At 32.5% G+C, this 24,204-nt stretch overlaps 1 protein-coding gene across 1 annotated transcript in view; it reads left to right on the forward strand.

Moving 5' to 3' along the window:
- The window catches only part of LOC127712472 (lactase/phlorizin hydrolase-like), a 31,350-nt gene continuing 7,146 nt past the window's right edge, over positions 1-24,204 (forward strand). The window contains exons 1-12 of the mRNA XM_052218916.1: positions 1-283; positions 13,663-13,790; positions 14,228-14,485; positions 16,407-16,590; positions 17,444-17,683; positions 18,244-18,370; positions 19,026-19,207; positions 19,767-19,991; positions 20,930-21,034; positions 22,140-22,267; positions 22,915-23,172; positions 23,721-23,904. Of these exons, the coding sequence (XP_052074876.1) occupies positions 130-283; positions 13,663-13,790; positions 14,228-14,485; positions 16,407-16,590; positions 17,444-17,683; positions 18,244-18,370; positions 19,026-19,207; positions 19,767-19,991; positions 20,930-21,034; positions 22,140-22,267; positions 22,915-23,172; positions 23,721-23,904 (2,173 nt within the window). The 5' untranslated portion in view covers positions 1-129. The remainder of the gene's footprint in view (positions 284-13,662; positions 13,791-14,227; positions 14,486-16,406; positions 16,591-17,443; positions 17,684-18,243; positions 18,371-19,025; positions 19,208-19,766; positions 19,992-20,929; positions 21,035-22,139; positions 22,268-22,914; positions 23,173-23,720; positions 23,905-24,204) is intronic.

A 24,204-nucleotide genomic window follows, 5' to 3' on the forward strand; every position in this document is an offset into this window, starting at 1 on the left:
CATATCCAAGCAGTTTTTATCTTGATATAATAATGCTATCAATTACCTGGTAAATTTATAGGTTATTACAACACAAACTTTAAACAATCATAGAATATCACACGATTCCGTCATCTCAGGACAGACAAGATGATACTCGGACTGTTTGCCTTTGTTTTCTTACTCAGAAATGGATACTCTTCATCGATGGAAAATGAGTTCTATTACGGTGATTTTCCTTCAGACTTTAAATGGGGTGCCGCAACAGCTGCGTACCAAATAGAGGGTGGCTGGCAAGACGATGGTAAGTTTAGTTAATATAATTTTAATGCAGGTTTGCCGTTTGTCATGTCGCTTTATTATAAAAGAGATTTGAACTTTTTTTACACATCTGTAAGTATTCTAAACTTGTTCAATACTTAAATAATGCTTTTGCTGTTTCAACGGTGTGTTCACATTTCTCCAACATTTGATATTTTGGTATACAGGTGAATAATTTCTTGTTGGAGAAACGTGATTTTTTGGCAATAGGGACTAATGAAATTTACCTGTTAATGGAGTTACAGTAAATCCCGCTCAAATTAACTTTTGAATGATGTGACGGATTAATAGTGAAAACAGTCAAAATTGGAAAAAAAAACATATTTATTTCATCAAAGAGCACTTATATACAAAACTATTTTACAAGCGTTTAAAATTGTCAACACTTTTAGCACTGATGGACTAAAAATCTTGAAATTCTGCACAGGAAAATGCTTTCAAGTGCGAAAACACTGATAGTATTATTCAAAAAAATTCTGCACTATAAAATCTTTAAATTAAGCACAAAAAGTTTAATTAATAACAAGAGTGTAATAATGCGGGGCCCTATGTTGCTTCCCTAGTGTTTATGTAACAGGTGATAATAAAGTATGTTTAAAAAAAATAATTACAAGAGTGCACCCGCTGAAATGTCTTGTCTGCTTTACTCATTATTTATCATGATTGAATTTATGTTCACATATCAGAATAAGAAGATGTGGTATTATTGCCAAGGGACAACTCTCCACCAGAGACCAAATGAAATAGAAGTTAACAACTGTTATAGCTCATCGCATGGCCTTCAACAATGAGCAAACCCTATACCGCACAGCAAGCTTTAAAAGGCTTCGAAATGAAGTCGGTAATATGAAGGTTTTACTCAGATATCACATAAACTCAACACGATCAATGATCCATGTAAATTAGGTCAAGGTAAGATGAACCCTGCCAGATAGACATGTACACTTTACAATCATACCAAATATAGTTAGCTAGCTACTACTTTAATATAGTATCCGAGAAACATTTATTGCGTGAGGTGGAAAAAGCAGCTTCCCAATTTAATGTTAACGAATGCTCGTTGTGCGTAATTACGGGTAGCTGTCTCGGTAAAGTAAGTAAAGAATACAATGTAATTCTAATCGAAGTTGATAATGGTGAAAAACAGTCCTCAGCAAGTTGAATAAGCGGTCGTATGTCTGCTAACTTTTATTGAATAGTAGACTAAAGACCAATTGGTACATAACTTCATCGACCAATACGTCTATTGTGTGGAATTTAACAAACCGGGATTGGTACCCTTTAAAGGAGTTGTATTAGTCTACTTTATTAAATAGTATGGCAAATGACTATCAATTTGTTGTCACGAGTATGAAATTCTACAATTTGCAAATGACGGTGCTGTATAGAAATCAGGTTCATGCATTAACTTTTGCAGAAAAAAAATACAAGACCTCCAATGTTACATTTATTATTTTATTTTAAGAATTATATAATACCCTGTATACAGACCTCACTTCTCACTATACCTTCCTAAAATCAACAATTTAAATGTTTAATTGTTATATAAACACCAAGCCAATCTATTGTTTGAAACTTTTTGGATAAACGTGAGTTGGATTTTTCAAATGTTGGAGAACCGTGAATAAACCGTTTAAACATTAAATTAAATTAAATTAAACCGACGCATAAAACGCGTCTCTTGTTACAGATTCTCGTAAATCTTTCTCTAATCCACAAGTACACAATATATATGTAAACATATTACGTAAGATTCCAATATCTTCTTGCACGAATTAACACTACAAATGGACTCAATAACTTCATTTTTTTTTTCATTATTTGATATTAGAATGTAGAATTTCTGGTCGAAACCGCGTTTGAAACAAAAAACAATTTTTTTTTACATGTATGATTTCCCCTTAAATTAAACGTGTATGAAAAGGATTGTGTTCCTTGAAGAAAGGATATAAAAAGGTATAGGTTATGTTTTGTCCTAAACTAAAAGAGGTGTTGATTATTCCTCCTAAAATTATTTCACGTCATGACCCTTTTTCATTATTTTTGTAGTCTTTTTTACTCATATTCACAATATCATAGTTTCATATATCATTATAATCTTTTTTTTTTGAGCTTATGATGAAATTATAAATGCCAAAAGATGGCTCAAAGATACTTGCTTTCCTGTACTGTCTATGAAGTTGCTGTTTGAAATCTTTGATGATGAAGATGATGATGGATTGCTGATTAGCGTCCAGCGGCAAATTAATATGCATATTCAGGACGAGAACATATGTTAATGTAGTATGAATATTAACCCTGCTTTGTACTAGACCGACACGCTGAGCCGGATTTTCAACGTGCTAGTTCACAAGGTAACAGTCCGCCAGAAGACATGTCACCTTACCCGGACACATTATTCTGACTTCGAGCCGACCAGTCTTTGCTCTTACTCCTCAATGCCGCGTGCCTAGCGGAGAAGCAGCAAATACCAATTTTAAAGTCTTTCGTTTGACCTGGCCTGGGTTCGAACCAACGACCACGAGACCTCGTTTTAAGATAAAGTACTTTTCTTATACTGATTTGTATCGGATTTCTTATAAAGGTATCTTTTGCTTTTCCACTGATCGATATCAAAACGGGAATTGTTGAGATCTAATAAATTCGTCACAATTGAACCCCGTCACATATATTCATGTGCCTGTCCTGAGTTATTAACTTCGTCGGAGGTGGTCTTTTGGCATATCTTCATTTTTTTTTTTGGTTAATTTTGGCAGATCTTTGATAAGATATTTATTTTTACACGGACCTATGAAAGACATTGTGTATATAGACACCTGTGTACGGTTCCAGACTGCAGACGCGTCTAGATTTCTTTGGTTATTTGTGTTGTTAGTTTTAATGACGTAAACCCCATAACTCCTTTCATTTATATTCAAAACTGTTCCTGAATTTCAATTTCAGATACACTAAACTGCTTGACTAATGTGTTAACAGTACATTTGGAAACCAAATATTATTCCCAACAAATCTTACTTAAAAGAAAATCCTGTAATCTTACATTCATTTGGAATTTCAACCAAATACTATAGTTTAACGAAATAGGACCTTCTTTTAAGGTAGATTCTTAAATGTTTATAAGTGTCCATATCAGCAATGTTGTATTGCCCGGCCTACCAAAATGATCTACGAAAGCTCTCTCTGATTTATAAATCTATTTCATAACCAACTTAAACCGAGCTTTAGTTTTATTAAAAAGGACCTACTCATCTTAGGAGTTTTGTTAATTGAATATTGATACTTAGAATACATACAATCATAGTAATACGTACTATTCTGTTCATTACTTGTTGCCTGCAGTATTCACGCTCAAAAGTCGTATAAGATTAATCTGAAAATTCATTTAAAACTGAGAAAGATTGTCATTGTTTATGAATATAACTTATCGTACTGAACATGCAAGAAATATTTGCCAGCGGACGTTAAGCAACCAACAATCAATCATGAATATAACCATTCATGTCTTAAGGGACGAATAAACACTATAATAAATGACACGTTCCCTTCTTATTGCCGCTGGTACCAAATAATAAGTTTAGAACTGAGAAAAGTTTATTTAGAGGAATATTTATTTAAGATTTGAAACGCTTTAATTCGCCTACGATAGGGAGGTTGCTTTAAGTTTTTCTGTCTTCGTGTCCGTCCGTCCGTCCGTCCGTCCGTTCTTCTAGGTTTTCAGGTTAAAGTTTGGGATTAAGGTAGTTTATCATGAAGTTGTGTTCAAATCAACTTGAAACTTAGTTCATATGTTAATCATATATGATGTTACAGTTTTAAAAGATTTGCCAAATTTAGGTTTTAAATGCAGATTTTGCAATTCACTAAACATGGCATTGTTATAGTGCTAGCCAGGCATGGTATCCTACGCTCAGATAATTTGATATTTCCTGCATTTTCGCATGTTATATTGTAGAATTTTTTGGAAAACATCGAGATGAACATGAGGAATGTGTGCATTAAAAATAAATATCTATTTAATGCATGGATATTTCGGCCCAATTTGAGGGTCTACCTACATTTGCGGAATTGGAATTTTGACAAGTATTCGGCGTTTGCGCATACAATTGGTATTAGTTTGCGCGAGCTTACTTGTAATTTACTAAAGTTTTAATATGTGTTCAATCATGAAAATAACCTGAACTTTACAAAAAAATTGTTTTGATTCGAGCGTCACCGATGAATGAGTCTTTTGTAGACGAAACGCGCGTCTGGCGTACAAAATTTTAATCCTGGTATCTCTGATGAGTTAATTTACATATTAATTCAATAGTTTTATAAACATGACTATATAGGTTGAATTCCGTTGCATATAATTGCCTACATCCACTTCATTTGAACTCTGGTGGATGGCATGTCTGATTGGCAGTCATTCCACATCTCCTTATCTTTTTTGAAAAAAGCAGTATTGAATAAAATTATACAGTGTGGTTTTCCCGGAAAGGATTATTTAAAGTATATAAAACATAGTCTCGAATAAACACAAAATGTATATTCTCCACAGGTCTAATCCATAATTTAGTCACTGTCTGGTACGTGTACTCGAGCGATTTAGGATAACTTGTGTATATGGATGTGAAATTTCTCCAGTTTAGTAATAAAAACAAAATCAACGGTGAACTTAATTTTGTCCATATATGTGCCTTTCCCCGGAACACCATGAAACGTTCACATAATTAAAGAAAAATATAAAAAAAATAAAAAATAGAAAAAAGGGAGGGTTCCAACCCCCGGACCCCCCTTCCCCCTTTTGGATCCGCCTATGTACCACGTATTTTAATGTACGTAGTGAGCTGATCTTTCAGCATATTTTTTTTATATTTCTTAGTTACGCTTATTATACGACGAGTGTGCTCCTCATTTGTTCCCATAAACAAAACATTCAATTCACGATCGGTTCTTATTCTACATTTGCATATTTTCTTGGTGCATCTCCATAAAATATCTCCATTTTTCAACTCTTTTTTAACACGGATACTATATCCATCGAATTGATATCAAGGGTCATTCACTTTGTTTGTCTAACTGATTGTAATCTCCATTTTCAATATCAACTTTCACATTGTCATTTCTCTCTTTTTTTAATTTTATTTCAGAATTTATTATATTTAAATAAAGTTAAACGATTTTTCAATAGAAACTGTAATTAACTAATTCTCGCAAAAGTAGTAGTTTTTCAACAAGTAAATTTTGCACAATCGTAATGCGCAAGCGTAACGCGCCGATTTAAAAACATAGACATACTTATTTCTGTACGTACACATGTCTACAAAGTATTTTGATGGGAAGATCCAAGTTGTTTGTAAGCCGAATATGCATCGTTCAGAACAGGTATTGGAATCCATTAATTTTTTTTCAATATCAAAGTGTTATAAAAAAAAAGAAAGAAAGGGGAACATACCATGATGCAATCAGCAAATCATTAGTCAAAGAAAAACAGATAGTACCGTGGTCATGTACATACAACGAAAACATAACAAACACTCCATAAAACACTACACAAAAACCGTGGTCAAGTACATACGACGAAAACATATCAAAAACTCCTTAAAAAAGAGGGACGAAAGATACCAGAGGGACAGTCAAACTCATAGATCGAAAACAAACTGACAACGCCATGGCCAAAAATAAAAAGACAAACAGACAAATAATAGTACAGATGACACAACATAGAAAACTAAAGACTAAGCAACACGAACCCCACCAAAAACTTTGGGTGATCTCAGGTGCTCCGGAAGGGTAAGCAGATCTTGCTCCACATGTGGCACCCGTCGTGTTGCTTATGTTATTACAAATCCGGTAAATAGTCTAATTCTGTAAGTCACATTCGTGAAAAGGGAAGGGTATTGTAGTTACGACATAAGGAACATATCCGATATCATCTGTGAAACGGTTATTCCATAACGGTCAACCAACTCGTGATGGCGTCCGTAAAATTTACGAAGGGATGATTTCAACTTCACCATTTGGAACTCTTGGCTTAATAGCTTCCTTGTGAGCAGCAATCCCCTATCAAGGAAATCATGATAGGAAACACAAGCCCAGGAATATCGTATCAATTGGGAGATATATACTCCGTATGCAGGCGCTGCTGGAATGTTGCTACATAGAAATGGAAAGTTCACAATTGGGAAGCTGAAATCATCTCTTTTGTCGTAAAGTTTTGTTTTCAACCGACCCTCATTGTCAATTTCTAGATGTAAGTCAAGATATGAGGCAGACTTAACTGTATCTGTAGTATCCTTTATCTCTAGTTCGATGGGATAGATTCGTTCAACATAGTCACCAAATTTTGTATTATTTAGTGAGAGAACATCATCTATATAGCGGAACGTAGAGTTAAAGGATATTGCTAACTTTCTATCTTTCTTCCTAAGAAGTTCCTGTATGAAGTCAGCCTCATAATAATAAAGAAACAAGTCGGCAAGAAGAGGGGCACAATTGGTTCCCATTGGAATTCCGACAGTCTGTTGAAAAACACGTCCTCCAAACGTAACAAATATGTTGTCAATCAAGAAATCAAGCATCTTGATAATGTCAGTTTCAGAGAATTTTTTGTTTGAATCAGAGTGATTCTTTACAAAGTAGGATTTATCCCTCCCCAAGACAAGATACTTGTATCTACATTCGCCATTCTTTTTAATGAAACAAAGTAATACCAACTCTTTCAATTTGTCTTTTAGTTTGGAATGGGGAATACTTGTGTAAAGTGTAGAAAAGTCAAATGTTTTAATACTATTGCAAGATGAGAGAGTCTTAGATTGTATGTACTCTAAAAGATCTTTGGAATTTTTTAGTATCCACATCTGATTCACGCCACCTCTAGAATAGGCAGTTTCACAATAACTTTGGAGCCCGGCTTTGATTGCTGATAAAATAGATGTTAATAATTTAGAAAGAGGTTTCGTGGAGCACTTGATTGAGCAACACGACTAAATTTGGGTTGATCTCAGATAAAAGAGTAGTCAGCTGCAATAATATAAAGGATATAAAGGAAATCAAATGCGTGTGTTAGAAAACGCCCTGGAATATTTGATTACTTGAACTTGGAGATGTAGGCGCTGCTGAAATATTGCTACTAAGAAGAGGAAGTTCACAATGAGGAAATTGAAATTATCTCTTTCGTAGTAAACTTTAGTTGTCATCAACCGACTCGATTAAATTGGACGGACAGACAAGTTTCATTGCCATTTATTCATCTAATCTTTGTACATTCGAGGGATAAAAATAAAACCGATTTTACCTTGGCGTGCAATATTTATGAATGGCAAATATTGGAAGCCTTAAGTTTACTAGTATACAAAATTGATCGATGTAGATTTTGATATATATTAATAAACTTGATTAAAGGTTTGAAATTCGAAATAACTTGTGAATGAAAATTCAGAGAAACGTGTAAATGTAGTAATGTAGTAAGATACTATATCAACAGGGACATTTCGAAATAATTTAATCATATATAATCAATCATTTTATGATAAACAAAGACCAAACGACCTTCACAAATGCTTGTATATGACCAATAAATTGACAACAAGGTTATTCAACTTGTTAATATGTTCAGGATAAAGGTAATTGTATAAAATGTTATCTAATTAAAACCAAATTTGGCTAGCACTTTGTCAATGCTAAAATAATTATATAAAAGCAGACTCGAAAATAAAATGGGAGAAAGGAAACTCAGATAGAATACAATTGTTTGAAGAAAACATAATAAGTGTTAGTATTTATAGCACTACTTAAATATCGAACAAAACAACAACAAAAAACAGAGATTAAAAGACAAACTATTTGGTAGTACGAGTCGAAAATTAGAGCTTAAAGTATACAAATGACAAAAAACTAATAGTTGTTTCCATTATCTAGCTATAAAATATATCCAGTACTGTACGATTTCGCAGCATGTTACGCTTAATATGTCTTTTTGGTTCTTTTTTCATTCTAGAAATCGAGATACTGAAAATATGAATCCATTGATCCAAGTCAGTTTTATACATTTGTAAGTGTATCTCTGGAGATATTTAAAAAAAAAGGTGATATAGGCCCTTTTCCGATAGCTCTTTCCCGATACAGAACAGAACTCTTGAATGGTAATTGTTCACATTCAAAACTGAACTTGACCTGTATTGTTCACAATACTGTGTTTAAATTTAAGAATATTCTGTCAAGTGGAACATTTGCAATCATCCAGAAACCAGGAATAAAACCATTTTGATAAATTCTTCAAAGATTCGGTCAAGCCACGGATGTGTATAGTAAGACTATACAAATATTTTGTCAAGCTGTACATTTATCATCATACTTGGAATTTTTTTAAGAAGTGTTAAGGACCATAACGCTTGAACGATTAATGCCAAAATCCGTTCAAACCATATATTTTAAGGCCAAAAGTGTGAGAATCGCAGACAGGACGAATATGTGCATCACTATATATATATTCCGACCCTTTGAGACGGGGGAATAATAATTACTACATATGTCATTTTAAGATAATTGTACTATGATGCAGCTCAACAAGTGCTAAATACAATACAATTTCACGAAATTCCTAAAATCCGTAATGCAGTTAACTAAACCATTATTAATGACAAGATCTAGAGTATTACCCACACGAGTCTGGCGTAAAGAAGTCAATAACGAGAACTATACTGCTTATCTATCAATATCTATCACTACTGACACAACAGACCTGGTTCAAAATTCAAAACTTAGAGAGATACATAAAAACCTGTCAACGTTGATATTTCGGATATTATCTAAATTTAAATGAGTTTAATAACTGTTGTACGTGTCATGTTATAATGAATGTGCCTTTGTTTGTTGACTTTGTTTGTTTATGAAATATTTTGGATTAAATCAACTTACATAAAGATATCAATCAAACGAGGTTCGCTTATATATCAGCAATACTTCTTATATGTTTTGATTTTTTAAAGCATAATAATCCATTTGTATTTCAAACTCTGAGAATACTAGTCTAATCAGCACGACGAAAAATATAATTTTTAACAAATATGATTGGAACGGGACACGTGGAAAACTACTGTGAGACAACAACTCAACGGCCCAAAAGAAATAAAAAATTAATCTAAAGGTCAATGAATTGTAATTGTTTACTTTTTCTACATTGTGACTTGGATGGAGAGTTGTCACCACATCTTCTTATTTATATTGATAATAATAGACTAGAATCCATATAATATGTTTGACTTTTTATCTTTAGAATCTATAAAGAACCACTGAATGAAGACCTGTAATCAACAACAAAAACTTTTCATTGTTAAAAACAAGCAAATAAAGGAGCCTGTAATTCAGTGGATGTCGTTTGTTGCTATATGTCATATTTGTTTTTCGTTCATTGTTTTGTACATAAAACAGGCCGTTAGTTTTCTCGTTTAAATTGTTTTACATTTGTCATTTCGCGGCCTTTTATAGCTGACTAAGCGGTATGGGTTTTGCTCATTGTTGAAGGCCGTACGGTGACCTATAGTTGTTAATTTCTATGTCATTTGGTCTCTGGTGGAGAGATTTTCTAATTGGCAATCTTACCAAATCTTCTTACTTTTATATTTTTACATGACGAAAAGTGGTCAGAAGAAATCTTTGTCCTTTAAATGTTTGTATTGTTTCTGTATATCGCGGTCAGATTATCGTAAAACTTACGACAGTCTTTTTTCTGACAGCTATCAAATCGTTGCTATGCGCTAGCTTTAACTTTCACTGAATGTTTACTACGCAATGTTAAATGCCAAATTGTGACATGAAGATGGAAAATTCCAAAATACAGACTTATAATTTAGTACGTCAGACGCTCGTTTCGTCTACAAAAACTAATTTGAAGCGATCAGATTAAAACAGCTGGATGGGAAAATCAACTTTATAACTGAAGAGCATTGAAAATCAAGAATTTCATATAGTTGTGTCAAATATTGATAAAGCCATCTATGTTTAGGAAAAAAACCTTAGTGATTCCAATGATATTTTATGTCAACAAAAGAGTGCTGACGTGTGATACTCTCGGAATATTTAAAAGTCCACTAGTGATGGTAGGAGGTTAATTAATTTCATTTTCATTTTGTCTAGATCAGTGGTTAGTTAAAGCATGGAAGTATTATATATATCAATATAATACTTCCATGGTTAAAGCTTGGTATATGAATATAGACACTTTTCGAATGTATTGAAATCAGATTGTCTTTTTGGTGAGGGTGAGTGTGCAGGTCTATATTAACGTATAATAAAGAGACTCTCGCCATTAAAAACTTACTAAAACTTTGCTAGCCTTACGAATCAGTTGAAACCTTTTGCAAGGTCAATAGTATTGACCAAATAGTAAAAATCCCTTGATGAACAGCCAACGCTGTCACTTGATATAGTAATTGAACTTTCAAAAGTTCAAGAAATGGAATACTTATCAAGCCAAACAGTTTTTACTCTTATGAATTCCTTATTTGCTCATTTTCAACAAAATTTGAATGAACTTTCAACAAGTAAAGCTTCTTATCAGGGTTACTTTTCTATTGAATTGTTGTAACAAACAGTGCAATTGAATCGGTTTTAGCAGTTTAAGTTATCATGCAAATAATTAATTCAAAGTTTGGTATTACTTTGAAATAATTGTGTTCGAAATTACGATTTAAGCAGTTGAAATTATCCTTGAACAGTTTAGAAAATAAGCATTGCTTCGACATAGTCATGAAAATGTTGAAAGCAAAACATTTTTTTTTAATTCACCAGGTCCATAAGGAAAGTGTAAGATATTACCATCACTACCCCCGTTATCCTTCAATTTTCACATTTCCGCCTTTTCCTCATAAAATTGACAAGACTAAGCTAAAGCACATGTTGGACTGTGTGTTGTTCGTTTGTGTATTTTGTTATTTTACGTCTATTTATTTTAGAGGATTTGAGTGTTGGTGTTTGGTAGTCTTGTAATGTTCAATTTTTTTTCAATAATTCTTGTTATCGTTTTTACGTAATTATTGATCTCTATATATTCTTGACCATTTTTGCATGCATGTCTAATTCTTTTACCTTGTTCCAGTTTGTTAAAATTTTTCCATGTTATGTTGTTTCGGTCAAATAAAAGTTGATCACCGAAGACAATGCCTTTTCTTATTTGGTCCCCATTTGAATCTATTTGATGTCTGCTTTCTCCAGAAAATATCGGATAGAGTAAAATTGATCATGATTACATTATTGAAAAATACTCTAGAATTGAATCCTTCGTATGGTAGTATTATTTGGGTGCAAAACGTTGACCGGAAGCGCTTCACCCTAAAGTTCTGTACACGCACCAAGCTTTTACAATCTTATAAAATTACAAAAACGCATTGAATTCTTATAGCTAAATTTTAAGCTGTAACCATGAAAATCATGAGTTGAATTAAGCCTTTCGTTTGTTTTTCTACGCATTGTTTTAACGTACACGGAGAGCACGTGTAGTAATAGATGGTTCATTTCATACGGAAGTAAATATTTTACTTTTTTGTCAAGACAGGATTGCTGTGTTTAATGGGTCGAAGGAATGAAAAAACTAAAGTTTCCTGCCACTTTCAAGTTAAAACTGAAGCGCCTCCTGTCCACCCTTTAAGAAATAACTGATGTATCTTTTATTTATACCGCTATCTGCAGTAAAGCCAAGTTTGCCAAAACATCCTTTTTAATAGAAGTTTAACCTTTGGAATTGAATGCCACGTCCAATTAAAATGCACAATTATGCAATTATACCGAAAGGACAGAATGATTTGACCAGGCAACTGTATATGTAAATACCTTAAATGATGCAATAGCATTCGCAGTATGTTATATCATCATCAAAGGGTACTGCCAACGAAATAATGAATTCCAAACCAAAAGAACAAACACAACTGAATTTAACAACTGTGTTTAAAGAGTATGATTACACCCATCACTGTATTTTAACCCCTTTCAGAATGTATACAGTTTCACTGGAGTGGTGACAATACAACTAGTGCACACTATTGTTAATATTTTTTGTATGTCCATAGTAATATAATGAGAAATAATTGCTATAAATAGAAAAAGGGTTCACAAGAATAAAATGAAACACAAATAATGCAACGTGTATATATATGCATTTTATTTGAAATCAAAATCACCAATTGTCACAGCCGTTGATCATATACTGTATCGTACATTAGATTTGATTACAACTAAGTATGTTATGCAATAAATCAGTTGGAATTAAACACAGAGCCAGAAAAATCGATACTAGGCCTTTTTTTTTTATCATTATTCATAGAACAAGGCAACTTTTTTCGCTTGTTACATAACAAAATAAAACATAAATATGTGTATAGTTGAGTACATTTAAGCTCTATCATTAGCCACAGGCACGCTTTGAACACATTTATGAATTAATAGTAAGAATCTATTTGTGATTTTTTGCTTGACTATAGTTTTATGTAAAAGTAAGAAGATTAATGATTGCCAACTATCCACGTTTATGGTAAGCAGCTGTAAGTCAACGTACGGCCTTCAAACAATAGCAAAACCATGCTGTATTGTAAGCCATAACAGTTTCGAAATGACAAAATGTAAGACAATTGAAACGAGGAAACAAACGGTCTGGTTTATGTACAAAACAATAAACAAAACAAAAAAATATGATAGACAGCAAACAACGACAACCACTAAATTTCATGCTCTTGACTTGGGACAAGCACATAGAGAGTGGCTTGGTTTGACATGTTTGAGAGCGCTCAACCCAAACCTGGAACAGTGATGTATCATCACAGCATAAGAACAAACTGTAAAAATCAGTTGAAACCATATTTGATGAAACAGCTTGTCATGTACTTTTGTACCCAAAATGACATTTTACATAAAAATCCACATTGATGTATAGAAATGCTTTTAGATATGTGAAACAAAGATATGCCTCAAACAGTTACCAATGGAATTATTACAAAATAAACTTTTTCAGATTAATTTCCAGTTATGATTTGTGGATGAAACTAGTGTTTCTAACCCAGACACTTTAGATTTTGCAAGGCTTTTGATATGTGAAAGAGGGCTTATACTAAGTAAACCTTTAAAATGAGACCAAAATTACTTCTGTTCCGATTTGCTTAAGGTTATGCAATTTTTATGGTAGATTGACTTGACTAGTAGCCACGTGTTTGATTTGAATTTATATATTCCCAAATATGAAAGGAAAACAAAACTTTTATTTCATTATCATAAAAATAAAAGCCGTGAAATTCTGATGTGCCTGCAATACAATTCATAATTTTTTTGTTAGATCTCTGCTTGGTGGAAATATTTCATATGTATTTCCTAAGACTAAACATTTTTTTACAGGCAGAGGACCTAGTATTTGGGATACATTTCTACATAAATGTAACGCAAACAAATGTCAGAATGGTGACATAGCAGCAGATTCATATCACAAATACAAAGAAGATGTACAACTGTTAAAGGGCTTAGGTGTAAGTTTTTAATGCCGAAAAATAGATAACTATACTTCGACGGGCTTAATTGTTTGGTGACCAAAATTGATATGAAGTTATTCTTAATACGTAAAGCAAAACATGTTCAAAATTTGACGAAAGACAAATGACGATTTCAATTTAGACCGGCCATTCAAAAACGTCCTCTCCTGAACATGCATGAAATAGTTGCTACAGGACGTTAAACAACAACGATCAATCAATCAATCAAAACGCCCTCGATATGATTAGTTTTAGGAATGGGATTATCCTCTTGAAATGCCAATTGTTTTTTTATTTATTTTGATGTGGTATTAAATCGATTTTTTATAACAAAACAGAAAAATACATTTCTACATAAATGTCGAAAAATTGACTAATTCTGTAGTAACAAGCAGTTGAATATTGAAGATTTATCTTATTTGCGGTTTTTACAGGTAGATTTCTATAGGTTTTCTATATCTTGGAGCCGAGTATTTCCAGATGGAACCCCTTCATCTCGTAATGCAGCAGGGATACAGTACTATCATAACGTTATAGATGAGCTTATCAAATACAACATAGAACCAATGGTGACATTGTATCATTGGGATCTACCGCAGACTATTAATGACAAAGGAGGATGGGAAAACGATACCATTGTTGATTATTTCAATAACTATGCTAGAGAAATGTTCCGAGAATATGGAGACAAGGTGTGAAACTGTGGTTAAGTTGTTTTGGGTTTGAAAGTTATACTAATAGTACATACCACATAAGCAATGAAGGTCAGGTGATTTTTATTGTCAAAACTATTCAAGCAATCAAGCAAACATGAATCTTGTCATTTTGGGTGATTTGAGGTTTGACATTTCTAGATTCAATATGTGGTTTGAATTAAATTCGACATTCAATATATGGATTGAATTCAAGATCTAAATGTAAGATAATAAATTTCGATTTAAAGATTTAGAATTCATAATCGGAATTTAAAATTGAAATTAAATATACGAAATTACCGAATTGAAGATAGGTTTTATTAATGAACCTATCACAGCCAAAATACAATATTAAAAAAAAAAATAGCCACTGCCATACATTAAAAAATTACAAATCAAATGTCCTAATAAGTTAGCTGATAACACATCGAAATAGGAAAAAGCATTTGCTGTGATCGAATATTTATAAAAAGATAACAGGAATTAACAAAAATATTGAAAGTGCAACATCCCCCCCCCCCCCCCCCCCCCCCCCCACTATAGAAAGACTTCGTACAAAATAAAACGTATACACAAAGAATAACAACAACAAACAACTCATGGTCCAAATAGCCTGACATTGTAAATGAATAAAATGTGGTGGGATTAATTATAAAATAAAAAGATGTGGTATATATTGCCAATGAGACAACTCTTTACTAGAGACCAAATGACATAGAAGTCAACAACTATAGGTCACCGTACGCGTCAAACCTGTTTCAAAGCGCTTTATTTTTTTTTCTGAATTAAGGTTTGTCGTGAACGCCAAAAGTTTGGAGAGCAAAAGTTGTATGAATGCATTTTAAAAGCTAATTAACAGAAAAATAAAACTAATTATACGATGCTCAAGGGCTTGGAATTCTATTATTATATTTCATTTGGGCGATTATAAACATGAATCTATTTCCATGCGCACAGCACGTCCTTTTCACCAGGTAACCTGTACAACAAAAGTTTGGAAATACTTGAGGAGTTCATATTCAATATCCGAAATTGCCGATCTGAAGATAGCTTTTATCAATGAAACTATCATAGTCAAAACACAATATTTTGAAAAATTACAAAACTTCCTAAAATAGTCAATATGTCATACCTTTTAAGGTCAAGGTACAGTAAATGGGCTATGTCTCAGATTTTGGTAGAATTTTGCATACAACTTTGGCTCGTTAAACAATAACTGAAAATCGAAAAATTATTGATGTATCTCTCATATTTTGTGAAATATTTCTGATTGAATTCATTCAAAACAAGTAAGAATTTGTTTAGAAAGCACATACAATCGGCGAAAAACGTTCTTCAATTTGTCCTAAAATCATAAAAATATCTAATTTCAAGTCCATCGAGTTTTCTTAAAAAAGATATGTTGTTGATACACAAGTTCACGTTTAAATGATAAAAAAAAGAATCATATATATATGGTTATTGACTTTGTTCTTTTGATGTAATGACCAATCTGTTACCTTATTGGTAGTAAAAAAACGTCAAAAAATCGACGTTTTACGGCTTACAACGCAGTAACTTGTGTTTATTTTGACGTTAATATGTGGTATTTTTTTTCACCAAAAACGACACTTTGAATGATGTGTACCGTAAAAACGAAGTTGGTGAACACACATTTTCAGTAAGGCACTGAAAAGTATAAGTGTACTATAATGTAATACTAAATATATCGATTGTTCATTCTTTGCTATTGTACTTTCGTGTTCCCCCAGATTGCAATATATTGACACTAGTTTTTTTAACGGATGATAGTTTTGTTGCATGTTCAAATACATAAATTGTTACTAAACTGTTAGTGGGGGTTTAGATTTTGTCGATAAAAAGATGACCTGAATGTTCACGGCAAAATGATAATTATTTTTTTCAAATTATAAACCAGGTTAAAGGTTGGATAACTCTAAATGAGCCTGGTGTGGTATCATGGCTTGGTTACGGAACGGCTGTCTTTGCTCCAGCTGTTTACAAACCCGCCACAGGACCATATGTAGTTAATCACAATCTGATTAGAGCACATGCAAAGGCTTACAGAACTTACAGACAAGAATTCTACGCTAAACAGAAAGGTAAAATTTACTACAGATCAAAGTGGATTAAAGTTTATAAATCAACGTTTCTGTGCATATTTTTTTCATAAAACATTTGAGTCCAACAATCATAACCTTTTTGGTTTCGTTGTTCCTTCGACAATACAAGAAAGTTTCTTTACAAACTTTATGAACTATTTTTAAAAAGGCGACTCGAAAATATCAAATCTGCTTAAGCTTTTTTTTCTTTTTCAACGAAATGATATATTTTCGGATAAGAATTTTGAAACAAAACTTTGAATTTGCTAGACGTCAAATCTAATGAAAAGAAAGATAACAAAATAATTTCTCGGGATAATTTATAACTCCTCTTAAGAGAACTATTTTAATTGCTTGGTCTTTTTATCGAAATTGTTACACTATCCAAATTATTTGTCCTCTTTATACTTTAACAGTTAGCGTACAAACATCTTGATGTGGCAAGAGAATGTCTAAATGTTTAAATTGTTTGTGTATTTGAAATGAGATTGTACAGCAAATTATGAGAGTTTTGATTGATTTATTTGTCCCCTCATATAAGTTTAAAACACAGATGTAGCGGCATCTAGCAAATAATTTATGCCAATTTGCTGAAAGGGTCCGTCTGAAACTTACAGTACGGTATGAGATTTTGCTACATGTGTCAGGCTCCACTGTCTTAAGATAAATAACGAATAGGAATAGGATATATTTTATAAACATTTTACATCATTTGAAGCAATAGAAGATTTAAATGCGTGCGAATTTGTTTGAAACGACAGAGTTGAATGTTTGAAAATCGTTTTTAAATTGTTATTTCGTTGTATTTTGATCTATGAAGTTCTGTGAATTAACAGTGATATGCATAATGTAGGTAAAATAGGCATATCCTTGAGCACGGATTGGAAGGAGCCAAAAACAGATAGCAAGGCTGATAAAGATGCATCAGAGAGGAAGATGCAATTTGATCTTGGAGTTTATGCTCATCCAATTTATGTAAATGGAGATTATCCTGAAATAATGAAGACAAAAGTAGCAGAAAAGAGCAAATTACAAAAATTATCAAAGTCTCGACTTCCAGTATTTACAGAAGATGAGAAACTAATGAACAAGGGTAAATATACTGAATCGATTCCGCATGCATTAGAGCGTTTGTTTAACGCATATAGATAATACAGTACACGAATTTATTATAAGATAGATTGAAAAATCCTGCAACATTGCATTAATATAAGTAAGAATATAATAAGTCTTTTAGTAAGGGAACAAGTGCATATTACACGAACTCTGTTGCGCCGGCCTTTAAATTCAGTACAAAAGTACAATGACGGCTCCTAGTTCGTACTATGGTTGGAACGGTAGCAAATCGGGAAACCTCTATTATGCATGAAATTATTGGCAACTGGACGTTAAGAAAACAACAATCTAGAGCTCATATTTGAAAGCTGGATTGGAAAAGGTCCTTCCTTTTTTATACTCGGAAAAGCATGAACTGTATTTGAAGTTTGTGTTTTAATAGATTTTGCGGTCTTAAATTGAGTTCCCCTAAAAAAAGGTTGAAGACTTTATTCTACAAACTAATTTTTGGAAGAAAACGCTAAACTACACATACTTTTACCACTGTTGTCGATGCTTATAAGTCTTTCAAAAAATGATGTCTTGGGATAATTACAGGTTCAGCTGATTTTATTGGTATCAACCATTATACATCAAGGTATATTTACAACAGTCCTCATAATGACTGGCCAAGTTTAGCACAGGACCCTGATACTGATGAATCGGAAGATCCAACATGGAAAACGTAAGAAAAAGATATAGACCATTATGCATTAATAAAATTGAGAATGGAAATGGGGAATGTGTCAAATAGACAACAACCCGACCAAATGGGTCTTCAACAAAGAGAGACTTGGGACAGGCGCAAAAATGCGGCGGGGTTAAACATGTTTTGTGAGATCTCAACCCCCCCCCCCCCTATACCTCTAGCCAATGTAGAAAAAACAAACACACAGCAATACGCACAGTAAAACTTAGTTTAAAAGAAGTCCGAGTCCGATGTCAGAAAAGGTAACAAAAGAAACTAAGCAAAATGACAATGATACATAAATTAACAAAGGACTACTAGCAGTTACTGACATGCCAGCTCCAGACCTCAATTAAAAAATTATGTCTTCATTAAGTCTACATTACTATCAAACTATAGTTATGGATACTTTCAACTCATTTGCCATCCGGGTGTCATCTTGAGATTCCCGTATATGGTTGGAAGAATGATACCAGGCTGATATAGGCAATAACGTGAAACTATACTTACGATGTAAAAAATGAGGCCTGATAAAAATTTATAATGAACTCATTCATATAAGACCTGATATTTGAACGCAAATCAAAAATTTCAGGTATGCAACCTACAAACATATCACATTAAAATAATGACTGGTATTTTTATATCTTAGAGCAAAATCTAGTTGGCTCAAAGTCGTACCCTGGGGAATGAGAAAATTGATGAACTGGATAAAGAAAAAATATCCTCATGCAGATGTGTACATCACAGAGAATGGTTTCTCTGACTGTGGTGACCTCACTGACCAGGGAAGAATAGATTATTACAAAGCATACATTAACGAACTGCTAAAAGGTATATTTCTCTAAAAGTTGATATTGTTTAAACAAAGTTTGTAAATCGATCTTCTTTATAGACTTTAAAATACTTTATGTAATTGTTTACATAAACGTCTTTAAAGACGTTTTAATGATTCAAAAAGAAGTCATGCATAAATAGTGAAAATGTCTCGCAAATAAAATATTGGAACATTTAAAACTAATATGTATTTCACCATCAATACCTTTGATGCAAAATTTGCACGCATCAAAATCAGTATTGTTAAGTATATATGATAATCATGTTACTATAGCATATGAATGTGTATTTTAATGTTAATACAATGTCAAACTTCCAATTGGGTTGCAACTCACCAGAGCATCAACAGAAATTGACGAACAACATATTATTGCTTATTTTGTATTAGGTTTTCAGTATTTTAAGATCTTCGCATTTTCACGAGTTCCTTACTCAGTACTATTATAGCCTTTGTATGATGTTGATACGACGATATACCCACCTGAAAGAATATATCGACTGAATGTATGTATAGTTGCTATTTACTTTACAATACATATCTATCCGATTATTTTAGCAATCAAATTAGATAACTGCACCAATGTAAAACGTTACACTGCATGGTCGCTGATGGATAATTTGGAATGGAGAGCTGGCTATTCTGAAAAATTTGGACTTTTCAAAGTGGACTACGAACGATCAGATAGACCAAGAATTCCGAAGGCATCAGCTCATTTTTACACAGATCTGGTGAAATATAACGGATTTCCAAGAAATTGGGATATGAGATATGTACGACAAGGTAATTAATGAATAAGATCAAAACAAGGATCTAAGGTTGTCCTAATATGTCGTTGTCCTTCTCTGTTGACCGCATGTATACGTTTAATATCTATACAGAACGAATATAACAGAAAATGAGAACACATAAAAATAAAAAACAGAAACTGAAACTAGATATCCAACTGAAAGTGCTCACTGCAACTGTCGAATATAAAGGAAGGAACTGAATACCTTAATGTGTCGAAATACAAAATGTAAACATAAAAAAACAATGAATGTGAAAATGCAAGAGTCTAAAAGAGAAAAAAAAAACAAATCTGAATCATTGATTCAGCAACATGTACAAAAGTATTTTTAAAATACATATAAAATATCTAAACATCTAAGAAAAAAAAACATTTTGTACAAAAAAAAAAAAAAAAAGAATGTTGAAAAAATGAAGGACACATCTTTTATATTAAATCAATGTGCACATAATAAATTTTGACTAAGAATACATTATATTTATCAGAAAACACTTTGCACTGTTAAATATAATGCTTAGGACGCAGACAATTTAAAAAAAGTTATTTTCATTATTCAAAGGAGCTTAATTTGTTTTTGTTTTTAATTTTTAAATATGAAATAATAAAGAATATCAAGATATATAGCTAATCCCTTCAAATAAGACTTAGATATGTTGTGACAACACGGATTTCCCGTTCACCTGTGAAAGGAAGCAAACATTCAGATTAATGGCTACAGACATCATTAAGAAAGAGTTGACAAATACAATTGGTATGGCACTTTTTCAGTCTAAGAACCGCAATTCTGTTGCAAGTATATCACCCCAAACAAAAGGCAACTGTATTTTCTTTTATGCATAAATTGTAAGAATCATATATACATTTATTTGATCGCCACTCATTTTAGATCTGGATGTTTAAGAATGAAAAGTGTTTACATTGTTTAATTTAGATTTAGTTGATAGAGATGCCTTCATGCATGGGACATTTCAAAACGATTTTGCCTGGGGAGCTGCAACATCTGCATACCAGATTGAAGGAGGATGGAACGAAGATGGTATGCATGCTTACAATGATTTGGTCTATTTAGTATTTATTATAGGTAAATGTTTGGTGGTGGTGTGCTAATTTCAGCTTTGCTTATTTTGTGGAATTTATGGTTATATATCATTAACCCTAAAAACTGCTATTTTCAAATGATATTGGAATACCGAAGGAGGAAGTATAAGTTAATGGACGTTATATAAACGTTTCAAAAACATTAATATATTTGAAAAAAAAGTTTGAATATTACTGTAAAACTAATTAAATATACTGTAAATAATGTTGCATATGATTTTTCTTGTGGAGCCTGGAACATTTTTTATTTCGCGGAAGCAAGACATATCGATCCATCATCCCGTCGGTGACGCCGACGTAAACATTAAGGTTCATTCTGTGATTAAATCTTCATTGAATTTTACGACAACAAGACTATATCCACTTTTCTGTGTGTTTTTTGCTGTGCGTGTACTGATTTTGTGTCATGAATGCATACCCCATATCCTTTGTTGTTCTATTATAACCAGAAGTAATTTTCGAAGTTAGCATTAAGATTCAGTCTAAGGTTAAAGTTTTCAGACATTTAAAATAGCTTTGTCAAATCTTCAAGGAATTTTACGAAAATTCAACAGAATTTTGTTGATGATGAAAAAACAGTATAGACATCAAAAGTTTAAAAAGATTTTTTTCTTTATTTTTCCGTTTTTGTTTTAACTAATTGAATAACTTAGTTTTTGCAGATTAACAGTTCGATACAGTCTGGGGTTAAAAGTGTTTTGACATCAATAACTTTGTCAAACCTTCATAAAATTCTTTAAAGCTTTTAAAGTTTTGGCAGAGATAATGTCTGAATCAAAATTCAAAAAATTGTTTTTCCATATTTTAGAATGGGATTAAAGTTTTAGGCATCAATCACTTTGTTTAACCTTCACGGAATATTTTGAAACTTGGAAATAAAAAAGAAACAAGTCTTGAATTTTTAAAAATTATTTCCCGTATTGTACTGATAAATGGACTTAGTTTTTTTGACAATCAACATTACACTTTAACACTGACAGCAGCAATCGCTGGTGATACACAGGGTTCCGCGGAACTTATTATGAATAGTGTTTGCTTTTTAGGAAAAGGACCGAGTATATGGGACGTGTACTCCCATGCTGGACGTATTGTCAATAAACAGACTGGAGATGTTGCCTGCGACAGTTACCATAAATATAAAGACGATGTTCAGATGTTAAAGTCACTCGGAGTAAGTAATCTCATGGTGTGATTTTATTTGTTCAAATATGAGAATCACATGGAATTGTATATCTGCTTATTATAAACATATTTACATAGTTCAGTATTTACGACAGATGTTTCTGAAGTTGTAACTATAACTTTTATTGTAAACCGCACAAAAGATACCAGGCTTCTGACTTAATGTAAGACAAGATATTCTTATAACTGTCATGTATAACAGAAATAATAACGTTTGTTGTTTTCTTCAAATCTATCATAATATAATGTAAATTGTTTTTAGTTTGATGGGGCAAAAATTTTCTCTGTTTTCTTCCATGTGCAAAACACTTATGTTTTTTGCACATGTAAGAAAAGAATAATAGAATAAGATTTGTTATAATTGCAAATGAGGCAGCTATCAATCAAAGACCTAATCTTGTAACTGGATACGCGAATATATCACATCATATATACTGTATGGCCAGACGTTATATATAAATGCATAAGGATTCAATAGTAACTATGGAATACTTTATTGATATGTAAAATTAACGTATCTTTCACGTCACAGAATTACACTGCTTCCATTGAATGATCCTTTAGATTGTTAGTCATTCCGAATTTCTGCTTCTTTTCAATGAATGAATATGAGATTTTTTTGTTATTTCATTAAAGGTATCACACTACCGTTTTTCCCTTTCTTGGAGCAGAATAATGGCAGATGGTACATTAGCAACTGTTAACCAAAAGGGTATCGACTATTACAATAATCTTATCAATGAACTACTGGCAAACAACATTGAACCAATGGTTACTCTCTATCACTGGGATCTACCACAGGGACTTCAGGATAAAGGAGGCTTTAAAGATGAAGCTTTCATAGAATATTTCAACGACTATGCTCGCTTATGTTTTAGTATGTTTGGAGATAGAGTAAGTCAATAAATTATAACTAAGCCATACGATTATGTTCCAAGAGAAATACCAGGTACCACATATTTCATTATAATAATAATAAATATCAATTTATATAATGAATAGGGAACTCATGCTCGAAATGCAACTTAATCACTATACACTGTAACGATTCTAATGGTATCTTTGTGGTTAGGATGCAGATAGGAGACACGACTCCAAGCTAAAAACTTATTGTCTGGAAAATCAAAAAGCCTGATAACAATAAACGTGCATTTGTAAAAGGTCTTTGTGAATATGAATGAAAGAAGTGGTAGGGTGACATTATATTTACTTAAAAAACGCATAAGTTCACCGAAACAATGTTACCAAGTGATAATTACAAGTGATGTTTACTTTGTACAAGGACTGTGATAAGTACCAACACCAAATTGCTAGCAATAGTTAACTTTCTACTGTTGTCCTGAATTGAGTTGCAAATGAATTCAACTAATAAATTCAAAGAGTGTTTGCTTTTCATCTAAACATGCAATGTTTTATTGTGTTATTCTATACCAATATTTTAGGTAAAACTTTGGATTACATTTAACGAGCCATTTGTTGTTAGTTGGTTAGGCCATGGCATTGGAGTAATGGCTCCAGGCATCAGTGAACCAGGCTCTACTGTATATACTGTCACTCACAATATTATCAGAGCACATGTTAAAGCTTACCATACATATAATGACCATTTTCGTTCACATTTTAATGGTATGTTTGTTAATAGCTTCTTTTTGTTTATGTTGTTTTGTTTTTCTTTGGGGGGGGGGGGGGGGGAGGGGGGAGGTGAGACGGAAATTTTGGAAGGGTTTGATTTAAATATTATATATGATTTGTCCTGTTTTCAATTTGTTCTTTTAATATTTTGTAGCTTTATAACTGTTTTCATTGGGTTTTATTTTTTTGACTTGAATATACCTTGGAGTTCGGTATTTTTGTTATACATATTTTATACTGTAATTTCAGAAATTATTGCATGCATTTATTAATGCGATTTTTGAAGAAAGAACA

This window comes from Mytilus californianus, unplaced genomic scaffold (assembly GCF_021869535.1).
Source record: "Mytilus californianus isolate M0D057914Y unplaced genomic scaffold, xbMytCali1.0.p SCAF_8, whole genome shotgun sequence".
NCBI classification, from domain to species: Eukaryota; Metazoa; Mollusca; class Bivalvia; order Mytilida; family Mytilidae; genus Mytilus; species Mytilus californianus.